Source organism: Rutidosis leptorrhynchoides, chromosome 4, assembly GCF_046630445.1.
Source record: "Rutidosis leptorrhynchoides isolate AG116_Rl617_1_P2 chromosome 4, CSIRO_AGI_Rlap_v1, whole genome shotgun sequence".
In the NCBI taxonomy this organism is placed as follows: Eukaryota; Viridiplantae; Streptophyta; class Magnoliopsida; order Asterales; family Asteraceae; genus Rutidosis; species Rutidosis leptorrhynchoides.
In genome coordinates this window covers 597,165,809-597,180,450 of record NC_092336.1, presented here as the reverse complement: position 1 = coordinate 597,180,450, position 14,642 = coordinate 597,165,809, and the positions used below count along the sequence as shown (strand labels likewise).

Here is a 14,642-nt window from a genome sequence, read left to right as displayed (position 1 = left end):
ATATCAAAACGCGTATGAGTAATATAAAGGACAAGATTTTTTTTCTTATTTTAACTTTTAAGATTTACTTTTAATAAAAATACAAACTACCTTTTCTTATTTTAACTTTTAAGATTTACTTTTAACAAAAATACAAACTACTTTTTCTTATTTTAACTTTTAAGATTTACTTTTAATAAAAATACAAACTACTTTTCTTATTTTAACTTTTAAGATTTACTTTTAATAAAAATACAAACTACTTTTCTTATTTTAACTTTTAAGATTTACTTTTAATAAAAATACAAACTACTTTTTCTTATTTTAACTTTTAAGATTTACTTTTAATAAAAATACAAACTACTTTTTCTTATTTTAACTTTTAAGATTTACTTTTAATAAAAATACAAACTATTTTTTCTTATTTTAACTTTTAAGATTTACTTTTAAGAATAAACATTAGTATGCATGAAATAAATAATGATTAATTGCATAAGTAATCATAAATGTTAGATAACATATAAAGACCCCATCGTATTCGTATTGATCGGAATTAATCTCGACCCATGGTACCGTGTTGTCAAATGACGTGTTGCGTACATAAAGTACCGTGTTGTCAAATGACGTGTTGCGTACAATCATGAGGTCTTATTAACATAAATATAAATGTTAGTGAAGTTAATAAGAGTCAGATTACAGAAAATATAATTCGGGCGGTATAACCGACCATATATAACTTAAATAACATAAATATAAATGTTAGTGAAGTTAATGAAAGTTAGATTACAGAAATATAATTCAGGCGGTATAACCGACCATATATAACTTAAATAACATAAATATAAATGTTAGTGAAGTTAATAAAAGTTAGATTACAGAAATATAATTCAGGCGGTATAACCGACCATATATAACTTAAATAACATAAATATAAATGTTAGTGAAGTTAATAAAAGTTAGATTACAGAAATATAATTCAGGCGGTATAACCGACCATATATAACTTAAATAACATAAATATAAATGTTAGTGAAGTTAATAAAAGTTAGATAATTTCTTACATTGATTAGTGACGTGTGCTTGCTTAGATAAACCTTGATTATACGGAGCACTTCGTGCTGATAACGTGTTATAATTCAGTAGGCTTATAACTACCTTTAGTGGCCTAGTTCTTGACTGTAGACTACTAATAAGTATATAGAGAGAATATGAGAGAATATGAGAGAATATATTTAGTGTGTGTTTTATAAACTCATAACACACATATTTATACTCAAAAAATCTACTATACAATATCTATAATAATAATAAAATTAACATCCAATTTAACTTTTATAACATAAATCATCTTTTTACTCTAATTTTCAATATTAATTCATCTTTCAATTGATTGATTGATATTAATTACCCGATTCAATATGAATTATGTCTTAAACGTGGTGGCATGGAATGAGTTAAAAACACTCTCAATACTCCACTCGGGTTTGATAAATCTATATTTTATTTATTTTATATATAATATATAATAAAATGAAGTTTGAAGTTAAGTAATGATGTACTTCACTAAGTTTCATCATTTATTATTTGATGATTCAATGATTAAATGAAAACAAAGATGACACATTAATTAAGTTTTAATCATTTCGGTCAAATCAAATTGAGCTAAAATTCAATCCTTAATGATATATTACCTACTTTTAATCTATTTAACTGTTTTTTATTAAAACCGTTTCGAGATTCATATTTTTGAAAGTATAATGGAGTATCAATACTTACCTATGATGCTATTATATGTATCCTAAATCTTAAGTAATGAATAGGGTCGGATATTGGGGCGTGCAAGGCGTGCGATCACACATGGCCCAATATATTTAGGGGCCCAAAAATTTCAACCCAATATTATATATTTAGGCTCATTTGTTAATTAAAAGGGTAAAAATTTTAAAAAGAAAAAACATAATCAATGTCGAATACAAAAGGTTTACTTTTGTTTATTGAACTCATTATTAAATATGAAAAATTTTGTATATAAAGGGTCCAATTTTGTTAATCGAACATGGCCCATAAAATTGACAGGACGGCCTTGGTAATGAGTCAGTAACGAGGCAGATCAGTAAATATTTTAGTAAGTGTTTGGATGTTGTGATGTAACTGGAAATCATTAGACCAACTGATAATCATATATAACGGGTCAATGAAACTAATATTATAATATTTTAGCAAGTGTTTGGATGTTGTAATGTAACTGGAAATCGTTAGACCAATTGATAATCATATATAATGGGTCAATGAAACTAATCTTATAACGTATAATTCTTCACCAACCTGTGAATTCACGGGTCAATGAACCAGTTTTATTGTAATTTGCGACTCGACTATATATGATTATTACCTGAAATTTGATACTGTTAGTTTGTAATGTAACTGGAAATCGTTAGACCAATTGATAATCATATATAATGGGTCAATGAAACTAATCTTATAACGTAGAATTCTTCATCAACATGTGAATTCACGGGTCAATGAACCAGTTTTATTGTAATTTGCGACTCGACTATATATGATTATTACCTGAAATTTGATACTGTTAGTTTGGGTTGTGTGTAACGTTCTAGTTCTAGAATCTTTGAGTCACACTAAATTTCCAAAAAAATAATAAATAAATAAATAAAATCACAAAAGATAATCAAAGGTATGATGATTTTACTTGCTCAATATATTAAAACAATAAAACCGGTTTTCTTCCATCACTTTTTCTCTATCAAGAAGAAACAACCGTAAAGATTTGAATGTGCAAGTGTTTAAACATGGATCAATTTGGAGGTGGAAACTGGAACATGATCCCAACCATCAGCAATCCTACAACACCGTCATCCACTCAAGACCATTTATACATTCAACAACAACAATTTCAACAGCAGCAACGACAACAATTTCAGCAGCAACAACAACAATTTCAATTACCACAACAACAGCAACAGAGCTATAAGATATCTCAACAGCAACAACCACCACCACCACCACAACAACCTTCACAGTCACTCGCTTCACACTTTCTCCTCCAAAACGTATTAAACCCACTTTCTCCTTCAAAACGTATTAAACCCTAACCCTAAATTCTATAATTTTTGTTAATTACCACTTAATGTTTCTTTTCATTATTTTATATAGTTGGTGGAGAATTTAGCAGATGCAATTGAAAATGGAACTCGAGATCAGCATTTTGATACACTGGTCAGTTTTCTCTGTGCAATTGACCGTTTATTTGTTTTAATCTGTTTGTTTTTCTTACTGAAATATCAAATATTGAATATTGAAGGTTACTGAATTGAGCAACCACTTTGAGAAATGCCAGCAGCTCTTGAACACTATATCAGGATCTATTGCCTCTAAAGCTGCGGTACGTTTGTTGCGTGTGCATAACTTATGATGTTTACTTGTCGCTCGTTCTGTTCGTTGTACGTACATTTAGATTAACTGATGTTGAACAAACACAAGTTAGCTAACAAATGCACGCTAGCTACATTCTAGCCAATTATTTAGAGCAAGTTAACTAGGCGTCACATGACTCCCCCACAAAGGATAGTGTGATATGTAGTCATGTATTAAGACCATTGTTGAGGCTTTCTGGGAGTTTTATAGGTGACGTCAGACGTGGCACGGTTGTAATAAAATTGTGAGAAAAGGTTTTATGGTGGGCTTTGTGAGGGGGCTTTCTGGGTGGAGGGGGGTGAACTTGCGGGCATAGCCCAACGGTTCACCCCATGTCCTTGAGTCATGGGATAGGGAGAGGTCATGGGTTCGATCCTTAGCGATGCCCCTGATTTCTGTAAACCAATTGAACACTAATAGTGGTGGTATATATACCCTATAGGGAGGTTTTACCGGCCCGCTCGATGGGATAAAGGCTCGACCACATGCCCGTATGGATTGTGGTTCGATGTCCCCTTGGTTAGCGGTTCGGGTTTCCGCCCGAACGTGTGTGTGGTTGCATTGGCGGATCCATGATTTTTTTTCACCGGGGTCAAAAAAAAATTTAAACCGTAGCAATTCTATTTGGCAAAATATGAAGGTTTTGGGGCAAAAATTGGAAGTTTGTAGGCAAATTATGGAGGTTTTGAGGCAAAATTTGAAGATTTGTGGTCAAAATTTGAAGGTTTTGGGGCAAAGTTTGGAGAATTTTGGGCAAAATTTGAAGGTTTTGGGGCAAAAAAAATCCACAGGGGGCAAAGTCGAAAAATTCAAAATTTTTACACTGAAAATTGGAAATCCAATGGGGGCGCCGCCCGGTCCCCACATAAATCCGCCCCTACGTGGGTGACAAATGAGAGTATGCGATGTCAAAATTGCCGTTAAAAAAAAAGTAAATTATATATTTACTGAACACACACACAGACAAGCGGGAGAGACAGCCTCCAAAACGCCCCTTGAAAGCCCTTTGATCCCACGCAAAACGCCCCTTTTTTTTAATCCTAGAGGCGAGAATGCCCCAGAAGGGGCTTTGTGGAGTTGAGAAAGCTCCCACAATGCCCACATAACAGGTGGTCTAAGTTCTTAACTTAAACTCAGTTTGACTTGAGTTTACTTGCCTAACACATTATTGATTAACGGTTAAGAACAAAAAAAAAAAACATAATAATTATCGAAGCACTAAAATTGGAGCTCTAAATGAATGGAATCTTGATCTGATTATAGCATTATTGGTGCTCCACTTTTGCACAGTGTACAGTTGTTTGAAGTTGTCCTGTTTATCCTGCATTTCCATTTTCTCATCTATGGTTCACGTTTTATTTCTCCCCATTATTTTATGTACTGAAACTGTGCCTTGTTAACTGAGTTAAGATTACTTTGATATCTCCGTCTGTATGTTGCTCTATGAGACATAGTGAAGACTTTGAATCTCTCTTCTTCTCAAGACTTATGTTTCTGTTATTTTGTTTTGGGCAGCTATATCCCGTGCCTTTATTGTGTATTGATCAATTTTTATTAATATAATCCTTATTTTTGCCCAAAAAAAGAAGAAAAAAAAAAAGATGCATAAGTGAACCACACTTAATTTTGATTTTACATTATTACTATCGTCTTACAATTATATTTGTACCAAAATGAGATGAAAGGCTACTCATTCGATTTTATGCTATGCGAAAACATTTTAAGTACACATCCATCATTTGTGGTAGGCCTATATTTTGTTGAATAAGTTATAATATTGTTTACTTGGGATTGTTGATAGACGGTGGAGGGACAAAAGCACAAAGTTGAAGAAGCTGAACAAATGCTAAATCAAAGAAGGTACGTGGCATTCAATGTATACAATTTCTTACGCGATGTAGTTTGTATAAGATTAATTAAATTTACTAATCTATTGCTTTGCAACTGTAGGGACGTGATCGCAAAGTACCGAAATTCTGTTGATGAAGTTACAAAGCCTGATATTTATTAGTGATTATCCTGGAATGTGGACGTATAATCTTTTCCTTACATTAAGATGTTGTTACTTAAATTCTTCTTTAGAGGTAGAAATTAATGAATTAAGAAAATAGGGTTTTTTTTTTGTTTTTGTTTTTGTTTTCTTAGACCTTTTACTAAGAGGAATGAATAAGAGTTATATTTAGCATGCACTCTTTTTTGCCTTCAAGTAAATCCTGCATCTAATTTGGTAATATGTTTTTCTTGGAGCTTAATTATTCAATGTCATTTTTTTGCACAATTTGTGTTGTGTTTCTGTTTGCCTGAGCAGCCACATATGCATGTATAATCAAAATATGATTTCTTTCAAAATTGAGTCTGGTTGTAATTGAGGAAAAAGTTCAGGATCATATAGCAAGCATCAGTCTTAACCAAAACCTAACCAACTGGTTCTTAGGCTTGTTGTTGGTAGTTGGTTGTATGCCCATTTATGCTGTTTTGTCAAAAGAAGTGAACAACTGATATTGATATTTGAAGTTGAAGCATGCTAATAGATTAAACCAAAGAGATGTGTTTGGTGTTAATCCTTCCCAAGATAATCTAGTGATTGGGGTCGTGGTTTCGGGTTCAAACCTCACAATTAACATATATTCCAAGGAAAAGGATCATAACCAGGGCCATCTCATTAATTTTGAAAGCCCGGTTCGAAGCGTAGAAATGGGCACTTATTATTTTAGGTTAATGACTGTTGTGACCCCTCGTATTAAAAATAAAATTTGTAGTCCTTTGAGTTATAAATATTTGGTCTATTTGAATCAAGGGGATATGATCAAAATAATGAAAGCTCGAAAATTTAACTAGTTGTGACCGTTTTGGTTATATCTACATACGGATTCGGATTTAGTTGATTTAAAAGATCGAAAGCTCGTAACTCAAAAAGCCTACAAATTTTTATTTTATGGTTACCTTAAGTTCAACTTATGCCATCAAGTAAAGGCCCTATTTTGTCCGGAATATCACCATCCTACTAAAAAATCGTTTTGTATTCTTGATAAAAAATTATTTTGTATTCTTGATAAACAGGGCCGGATTTTGAGCGGGGCTGAAGGTGCAACCGCACCTGGGCAACATAATCCAAAGGGCATCATAGTATTAATCCAGTTTCACATATACTAGGTTCATTAAGACCAACATTTCAGAGCATATAAACAATAAATTGTTTCATAAAAACTAAAAAAACCCATTATTCCATATCATTATATCAAATCAGGACTGGAAGCTAAAAATTAAATACGAATTATAATTGATTTGTCGTATCAGTATCACTAGGGCATCCAAACGTCCCATGCCCTCATCCTCATCAATTCGACGATTTCCAAATCATTATAATCAATTTCTTTTTATCTCTTCTATACAATACCATAAATAATCTCCATGATTCCACCATGATATTATATATCTGATTCAATTTTTCCCCAATTTGATTCTTTAGTTCTTTTAATAAGCTTTATTATTGAGTTTTGGTTCTTTAATATTTATGCAACAATCAATCGACAATCATTCAATTTGGTTTCAATTTTTTCTTCTGGTTCGGTGGTTTTACAAGTCTACAGAGGCTGCAGGCTGCAGGCTGCAGAGCTCACGCCCTATTGCTAAAGCATGTCATATCCACCCCTGATAAAATTTGAATTACTGTAGTAATATTATACCTTTCTCTCTGAAGCCTATATGAATTTACCAAATGTTCGTTTTTATCGTGTTTCTATCGCTCAAAATTAACAAGCTTCATGCTTCATATTTCTCATTCAAAATCAAAGCACCTTCTTCACATCCCCAATGCATTACTTTCCCGCCACACCGTTTCTTACTCCCAAATTAAATCCAACGACATTTTTGATCAATTCGATCACCTTCTACGAAACTGTTCAAAAGCCAAACAATCAAAACAAATTCACGCCCAAATTATTCATTTTGGTGGTTTATCAACTGTCTTTTTACCTTCTAGACTTATATCTACATACAGTAATTTTAATCTCCTTACTGATGCCAAAAATGTTTTCAACACCCTTCCAAATGAACGTATTTACGATACGATTATATGGAACTCGATGTTACGTGCCAATGTTACTAATAATGAGTGTAAAGAAACTGTTAACCTTTATACTCGAATGCAAAAAGTTGGTGTTTTTGTTGATGAATTTAGTTTCCCTTTAGTAATTAAGGCTTGTGCTATGATGGGTAATGTAAAGTTATGCGCTTTAGTACATTGTCATTCTATATTATCAGGATTTAAAGATAACATGTATGTTGCAAACGAATTGTTAGTAGCTTATGGGAAGGTTGGGCGTATGGGTGTTGCTCGCCAAGTGTTTGATGAAATGCTTGTGAGAAATCTCGTTTCTTGGAATACTATGGTTTCTGGTTTCTCTTCAAATTGTGATTGTGAGGGTGCTTTTGAGATGTTTCGGCGGATGGAACGTGATGGGTGGGAGCCGAATATTGTGACGTGGACGTCTTTGTTGTCCAGTTATTCTAGGTGTGGTCGGCGTTGGGAGACGTTGCGATTGTATAACGTGATGAGAAATAAATTTGTTAGTGTTACAGCTGAATCAATTTCTGTGGTTGTATCTGTTTGTAAAGATTCGGATGTGTTAAACAAAGGTAGGGAGATCCATGGATATGTTGTAACGGCTGGTTTTGAGGACTATTCGTTTACCAAAAATGCTCTTTTATGCATGTATGGAAAGTGTGCAGAATTTCAAAGTGTGGAGAAATTGTTTGCAGAGATTAAGATTAAGAATGTAGTCAGCTGGAATGCTTTGATATCATTATATGTTCAAGTGGGGCTATGTGATGAGGCTTTTACAACATTCTTGAAGTTGGAGAAATCGGAAAAACATCTTGCGCCTAATGTGATTAGCTGGAGCGCGATTATAAACGGATTTGCAGCAAATGGACGATCAGCAGAATCTTTGGATCTTTTCAGGAAAATGCAGCGGGCGAAAGTGAGACCGAATGTTGTAACTGTAACTAGTCTTTTATTAGCTTGTGCAGATTTATCAACAGTCGTTATTGGTAAGGAAACACATGGTTATATTGTTAGAAATGCAATGGATGATTATTTATTGGTTGGCAATAGGTTGATAGATATGTATGCTAAATGTGGTAGCCTTAAGGACGCGCATATAGTGTTCAAGAACATAAAAAACAAAGATGTATGTTCATGGAATACGATAATTGGAGGATACGGAATGCTCGGAAATGTTGATATTGCGTTAAATATTTTCAAACAAATGATTGATAATGGGTGTAACCCTGATGGGGTTACATTTGTTTCGTTACTTTCTGCTTGTAGTCATACGGGCCTTGTTGATGAGGGACGTAAGTTGTTTAATGAGATGAAAAGAAAGTTTGGGATCGAACCAGAAATTGAGCATTACGCTTGTATGGTGGACCTGTTTGGACGGGCCGGGCTTTTTCAAGAAGCAAGTGAAGTTGCTAAAAATATGCCTGGAGAACCAAATGTGTGCGTTTGGGGCGCTCTTTTGAACTCGAGTAGAATGCATAGGAATGTCGATTGGGATCAGGAGTTGGTTTCGAAGATACTTGATGCTAGTCCTGCAACTGGTAATTATATGCTGATGTCAAATATATATGCAGAAAGTGGTCAATGGGAGGACTCTGCGAAGGTGAGGGTGTCGGCTAGGGCTCGAGGTTTGACTAAAACTCCAGGTCAAAGCTGGATTGAAGTGAATAAAAAGGTCCATATGTTCACAGCAGGTGAGTTTGTGGAAGGTGAGATGAAGGAAGTTCATAAACTGCTCAAAATTTTGAGTTTTGAATTGAAACCTGCCATCACTTAAATATTACTATTCTTTGCTAGTTGTATTTATAGTTTATATTTAAGAGTTTTTTGAGATTTTAAGGACAACTATATAAACATTGAAGGTATGTGCAGCTGAAGTTGTTAGCTAGTAGCTCGAGCTTTTTGGATATAATTAGGCGTTTGGTAAAGTAGTTGAAGCTATTAAAAAAGTGGTAAAATGACAAAAATAGACGCGAGAAAAAAATATACTCCGTAATAGTTCACAATTAGCATTTAAATTTTCAACACATAAATACACTTTTTTACAAATACAAATTCACAAACACCGCTTACGAACATGCATGCGTTCTATATATATCATAATTTTTTTAGAAAGGGAAACACACTCCCAACACAATTTTACACGAATATATACACAATGTCTACCGTAGGACTTGAACCCATAACTTCAAAGGAGAGAATCACCTTGACACAGGCCGATAGCCTTTTGGCATATATATTATAATAATATCGTTAATTTGTATCTTATATAATACGAAGTATGTAATATCACAATATCCTATATAAAAATAAATTGACTATAACAAATATCAATTACTTTGATATCAATACATCTCTATATATAAATTATATCGATTATATTGGATATATTAAATTAAATTAAATTAAATATTGATATATCTCTATATATTGAAAAACCGTATGGGCCATGTCTTAAACGCTACGTGAAATAGCGTTTCAACAAGGAGCTACTTGAAGCTTTTTCCATCTCAATAAAAGCTTAAACTTTCATAACCAAGCATAACCTTTTACTACGGAGTATATAGGAATTTTGTGATAAAAATTAAAAATTCTAAAACTTATTTCCAAACATACACTGAGAAATTAAAATTGTCGGAGATAAAAATGTATTATATAAGAAATAAGTGTGTCAAATTAGTTGGAGGAGTTGGGGTTTACATCTAAAAACTTTTCATTTGAAGGCAATTTTAAACAAAAAATGTCGATAGAGAGTGAAAGTATTTGCTAAAAGAATATAAAAAAACGAGAATGTAGACTTTTCATTAGATATACGCCTTTGAATTTTCATTATTTACTTTTACCATTTTAATTAAACATATGGATTTGAGAAGTGAAAGTGTTCTCCAAAACGTATGTATCGGTAGGAACACGTTGATCATGTATTGTCTTTGACAACTCACCAACAGATCATCGAAGGGCTGATTACATACTATTACCTCCTCTAGAAAACCAACCATATGACAGGCTCGAGCACAGACCTATGCCAGTCTCTATATAGCTTTCAAATAGTGGTATCAGTATCAAAGGCACGAGTACTACCGAAGTCTGAACTACTAGCTCATTTGTAGAAATAAAAATGTTTCTCATCTAATAATATATTAATCAATTTGTTTTTCAATAAAATTGAGACTTTCTTGAATTACATAATAACTTAATTGATCAAGTTGTGGTTAACGTGAGAAAAAAAATAAAAAAAAATTGTAGCACGTAGTCACTTAAAAATCTTACTTGTAGTTTATATAATTTGACTTATCAATAATAATAATAAAATTATTAAGAAGATATTCTCATTGAAGTTAATAGTTTTGCATTGAAAGATTAATAACCTAGTAAAACGATCCAATGATTGCAGCTGGACAGGTTCGATTGAGTTACTAGTATCCAACCTTCTCAAAACTAGAAGTGTAAACGAGCCGAGTCGAATTCGATTGGGCTCGAGCTCGGTTCGTTTAGAATTTACAGAGCTCGAGCTCGACTCGGTTTAAGCCTGACATATAAAGTTGACTAGTCTGAATTTAATAAAGCTCGAACTTGACTCGTTTATGTAATAATATTTTTATTAGATTTCGATATTTATTTATTTTATTTATTGCATACATTTAGATATGTTTAATGCACTTTACTTTTTATATTCTATATTTTTGTAAAGAATAATAACTATTTTGCACTTATTTAGTAAATTACTACATTAGACAATAACATTAAATTAGTATATTATATATGAAAAGATCGTTTAGACTCGCGAGCTCGATATAAAAAGTTCGAGCTTGTTTAGTAATGGATCCTTAAAATAAGCTCAGGCTTGAACTCGTTTAAACTAGGGCTAATGCTCGTTTAAACTCGGCTCAAATCGAATTTTTAACGAGTGAAGCTCGAGTAACTCGTGGGTAGCAAATTCCAAATTTTGACTCGTATACACCCCTACTAAAAACAAATTCCAAATTTCAACCTCCTTAAAAATAAAATAATTAAAAAAAGAAAAACCACCAATTAATCCCTCATTTCTCCCAACCCCGCCGGACCCGGACCCCTCAGATTTCCCCTTCTTTTTAGGTAATAAAACAAAGCCATGCCCAACCATAAAACCGTCGAAATCCGTACCAAACCGTGCGCCGCCTGCCGTTTCCAACGTAAAAAATGCGGTCCAAACTGCATTCTCGCACCTTACTTTCCACGACACCACCACCGCCAATTCCAAAACGCACATAAACTCTTCGGCGTATGCAACCTTACGAAGCTGATTCGTAACCTCGATAATCAACAACAAAAAGACGATGCGATGCGTTCCATCATTTACGAAGCTGATGTTCGTACGATTGATCCCGTTGGTGGTTGTTATCGCATCATTCGTGACGTATGTACAGAAATTGAAACGTCACGTGCTGAGCTTGAGTTTGTTTTACAACAGCTTTCATTTTATCGAACAGTTGATGCGCATTATCAAACACAGATTGATGATAATGAGAATAACGACGATGAAAAGAATTTTGTTGATGATGAGATTGGTTATGATTTTGATGTGGAATCTTTAACCCTAGAACAATGTGCAGATCAAAAACCGTTTTTTCGCTATTTCAATTCGCTGTTAATGAAAGATGAAAACTAGTTGAGGTATTATTTCATAATTATTAATTATTTAGTTGATTTCGAAGTTATAATATGATTTTTAATATGTTTGTTGTTGTTGTTGTATTGCAGTAGGTGAAAATATATAGTAATTTTGGTAAAGTTGAAAGATCGTAAACCGTGCCGAATCTAGAAAGGAAACTCAATGGTCCTAAAAAAATTTTCAAAAGATAATTATATTTGAAAGGTATCTTTGATTTTTTAATTCTAAAAAAAACATATAGATCCTCAAAATATATAGGGTGATATTACCATATAATTAAAATTAGTGATCTTTTATACAATTTGAAGAGAAGAATGTAAAAGAAAATTTCATAATAGTGGGATCAAAGGACCCCACACCTATCATACTAGACTCGGCCTTGATTGTAAAGCTAATTAGATTTAGATTTGATTTATAGACGAAATTGGATTAACGTAGTGATATCTGAAAATACTTGTCTTTAGATAATTTGTGTAAGAATATGATTTTAGTGCATATAAAAATATGTCATTCGTTTTATTATTGTTATTACGGACAATCAAAGGGTCGAGGTACTACAGTGATTTTTTTTTTCCAAGGTAAAAAATATATAAATTACAATACAATTTACAACTGGACTAAGTATATTCTAACCTACCATACAACAATACAATGACCAAAACTGCAAAAAACAATACAACACCATCCTATGGCCTAGATCAAGCCGTCCCATCTTTAATGACGCGTTAACACTAAGTCATCTAATGTGAATTAGTAAATACATGACCAATAAATGGAAATCTTTATAAATCGATAGATAGATAGATAGATAGATAGATAGATAGATAGATAGATGGATGGAAAATATAATGATAGAAAGGGTTTTTTTTTTTTTTTTTTTTTATCAAAAAAGAGTGATAATTATGTTATCATAATCTCGATTTCGAAGAACAAGATTCGTATTTTAGTTTAGTTTGAAACGTTGATTTTTATTTATATTGGTTCGAAACATTGATGATCCATAAAACGAAAACATGATTAAATTCATATAACATGAATTAAATGATTGACCGAAAGGTTGAGCATGAGATGTCATTGTATGATTGTTTTTTAATTTTTATTTTTTAATTTTTTAATTTTTTTATTTTTTATCATTTGATGGAGATGTTGACAAAGACACCAACTGTTTTTTTTGGAGTATATAAGAGCACTCCCGATGAGAGTTTTAATCCTGGCCAATTTCTTTGTCAAAACCATAACACTATTGAAAACTTCATGTTGATCCATTGTTAATATCCACTAGCCAACCATTCCGTGTATTTTTAACTTTATGAATCACGAAGTATGTGTTTGGTTTACTTGTACATATAACATTACTATTTGTATATTGATTTTATGAATTAATTTAGTGAGTATGTTATGGTTGTAGTAAAATGTGATGGGTTAATGATAGAAATGAAATGAGAAGGAAATAGTGATGTAACGCTAATGTGATAGCGTGTTAATATGAAGAAAGGCTTCATGGTTGAGAATGCTCTAACAAAACTGAGAACAAACACTAAATAAATTAAAGTATACAAGATTGTCTACTTGTATGACCTTTTAGCCTTTAGGTTTGAATGAAATTCTGTTGCTTTCTAAAAAAAAGAAAGAAATTGTTTAGTGGTTGCATTATGACATCATCGCAAGAAGTTTTGGTTCAAATTTAAGTGACATAATAACATCTTAAGGTGCTCAGAAATGAGTCAAAACGATTATCAGATAACTCGATTTGATCGAATACATCTGAGTTAAAATACCTTTTTTTAAACGTCAATTTTGAAATCGAATCTTCTCATTTGCCACTCACACACCCATTAGGAAGAAACTCCTCGCATCCATCGCGCAAATCTTACCCAGAATGCTTTAGGTTAACTATTCGACATGCACAAAGTGAATGATACCAGATGCACAACTTTGGAGAAAACTCCCCCCCCCCCCAGGATTTGAACCCGCACATTTTTTTCAAGAATACATGCCCGGACCAATTGAAGTTTTTTTACCACTCAACCAATAGTTCGGTGGTGTTAAAATACCTATCATTACAAAGTAATCCGGACAATATAATAAAATGTAAATGTAAATACGTATTATTCACCTGTTTGTTTACTGTTAACACCTATTTCCTTATGAGGTAAGGCTTAGTGTGTCAATACAATACTAGAAGTAGTCTGGCTTTAGGAGGGCGGAGTGTTGCCGATTGATGTTTACCCTTGGGAAATAATCCCTGCAGACCCGGTTCACAAGTATAGAAACTTGTGGGGTGGCTTAATCAATCTGTCGTCCGTAGAGCGTAAAAGTGCTAGCCGGATGACTTCTAGTGAGAGAAAGTGCTAGAGAGAGAGATGAAATCTCAGCTCTCAAGTTTGACAGAATGTCTGAACCGTGTAAAATGACGACTCAAGGGGTCTATTTATAGTGTCAGATCCACCAGATTGCTCGGGGACACGTGTCAGATAATGATACGTTATGTTACTTGTGATCCAAAATTTACGCTGA

The 14,642-nt window shown here is 33.0% G+C and overlaps 2 protein-coding genes across 2 annotated transcripts; both read left to right on the top strand.

Annotated features, from left to right (window-relative positions):
• Nucleotides 1-2,719: 2,719 nt before the first annotated feature.
• On the top strand, nucleotides 2,720-5,518 carry LOC139903910 (mediator of RNA polymerase II transcription subunit 9-like). Its single transcript, XM_071885834.1, has 5 exons — nucleotides 2,720-3,047; nucleotides 3,151-3,213; nucleotides 3,299-3,379; nucleotides 5,213-5,271; nucleotides 5,362-5,518. The coding sequence occupies exons 1-5, from the start codon at nucleotides 2,769-2,771 to the stop codon at nucleotides 5,420-5,422; spliced, it is 543 nt and encodes a 180-aa protein (XP_071741935.1). The 5' UTR covers nucleotides 2,720-2,768; the 3' UTR covers nucleotides 5,423-5,518.
• A 1,600-nt stretch (nucleotides 5,519-7,118) lies between these two features.
• LOC139842940 (putative pentatricopeptide repeat-containing protein At1g17630) lies at nucleotides 7,119-9,251 on the top strand. The gene has a single exon (XM_071833038.1). It carries the CDS (start codon nucleotides 7,176-7,178, stop codon nucleotides 9,249-9,251), a length of 2,076 nt encoding a protein of 691 aa, XP_071689139.1. The 5' UTR covers nucleotides 7,119-7,175.
• Nucleotides 9,252-14,642: the final 5,391 nt, after the last annotated feature.

What these genes read in the sequence shown, in the direction of transcription:
- LOC139842940 (XM_071833038.1), top strand. Translation starts at nt 7,176, where the DNA reads ATGCTTCATATTTCTCATTCAAAATCAAAGCACCTTCTTCACATCCCC.
- LOC139903910 (XM_071885834.1), top strand. Translation starts at nt 2,769, where the DNA reads ATGTGCAAGTGTTTAAACATGGATCAATTTGGAGGTGGAAACTGGAAC. An exon ending in ATCAGCATTTTGATACACTG is followed by an intron (nt 3,214 to 3,298) that starts GTCAGTTTTCTC and finishes TGAATATTGAAG; the next exon opens with GTTACTGAATTGAGCAACCA. An exon ending in CAAATGCTAAATCAAAGAAG is followed by an intron (nt 5,272 to 5,361) that starts GTACGTGGCATT and finishes TTGCAACTGTAG; the next exon opens with GGACGTGATCGCAAAGTACC.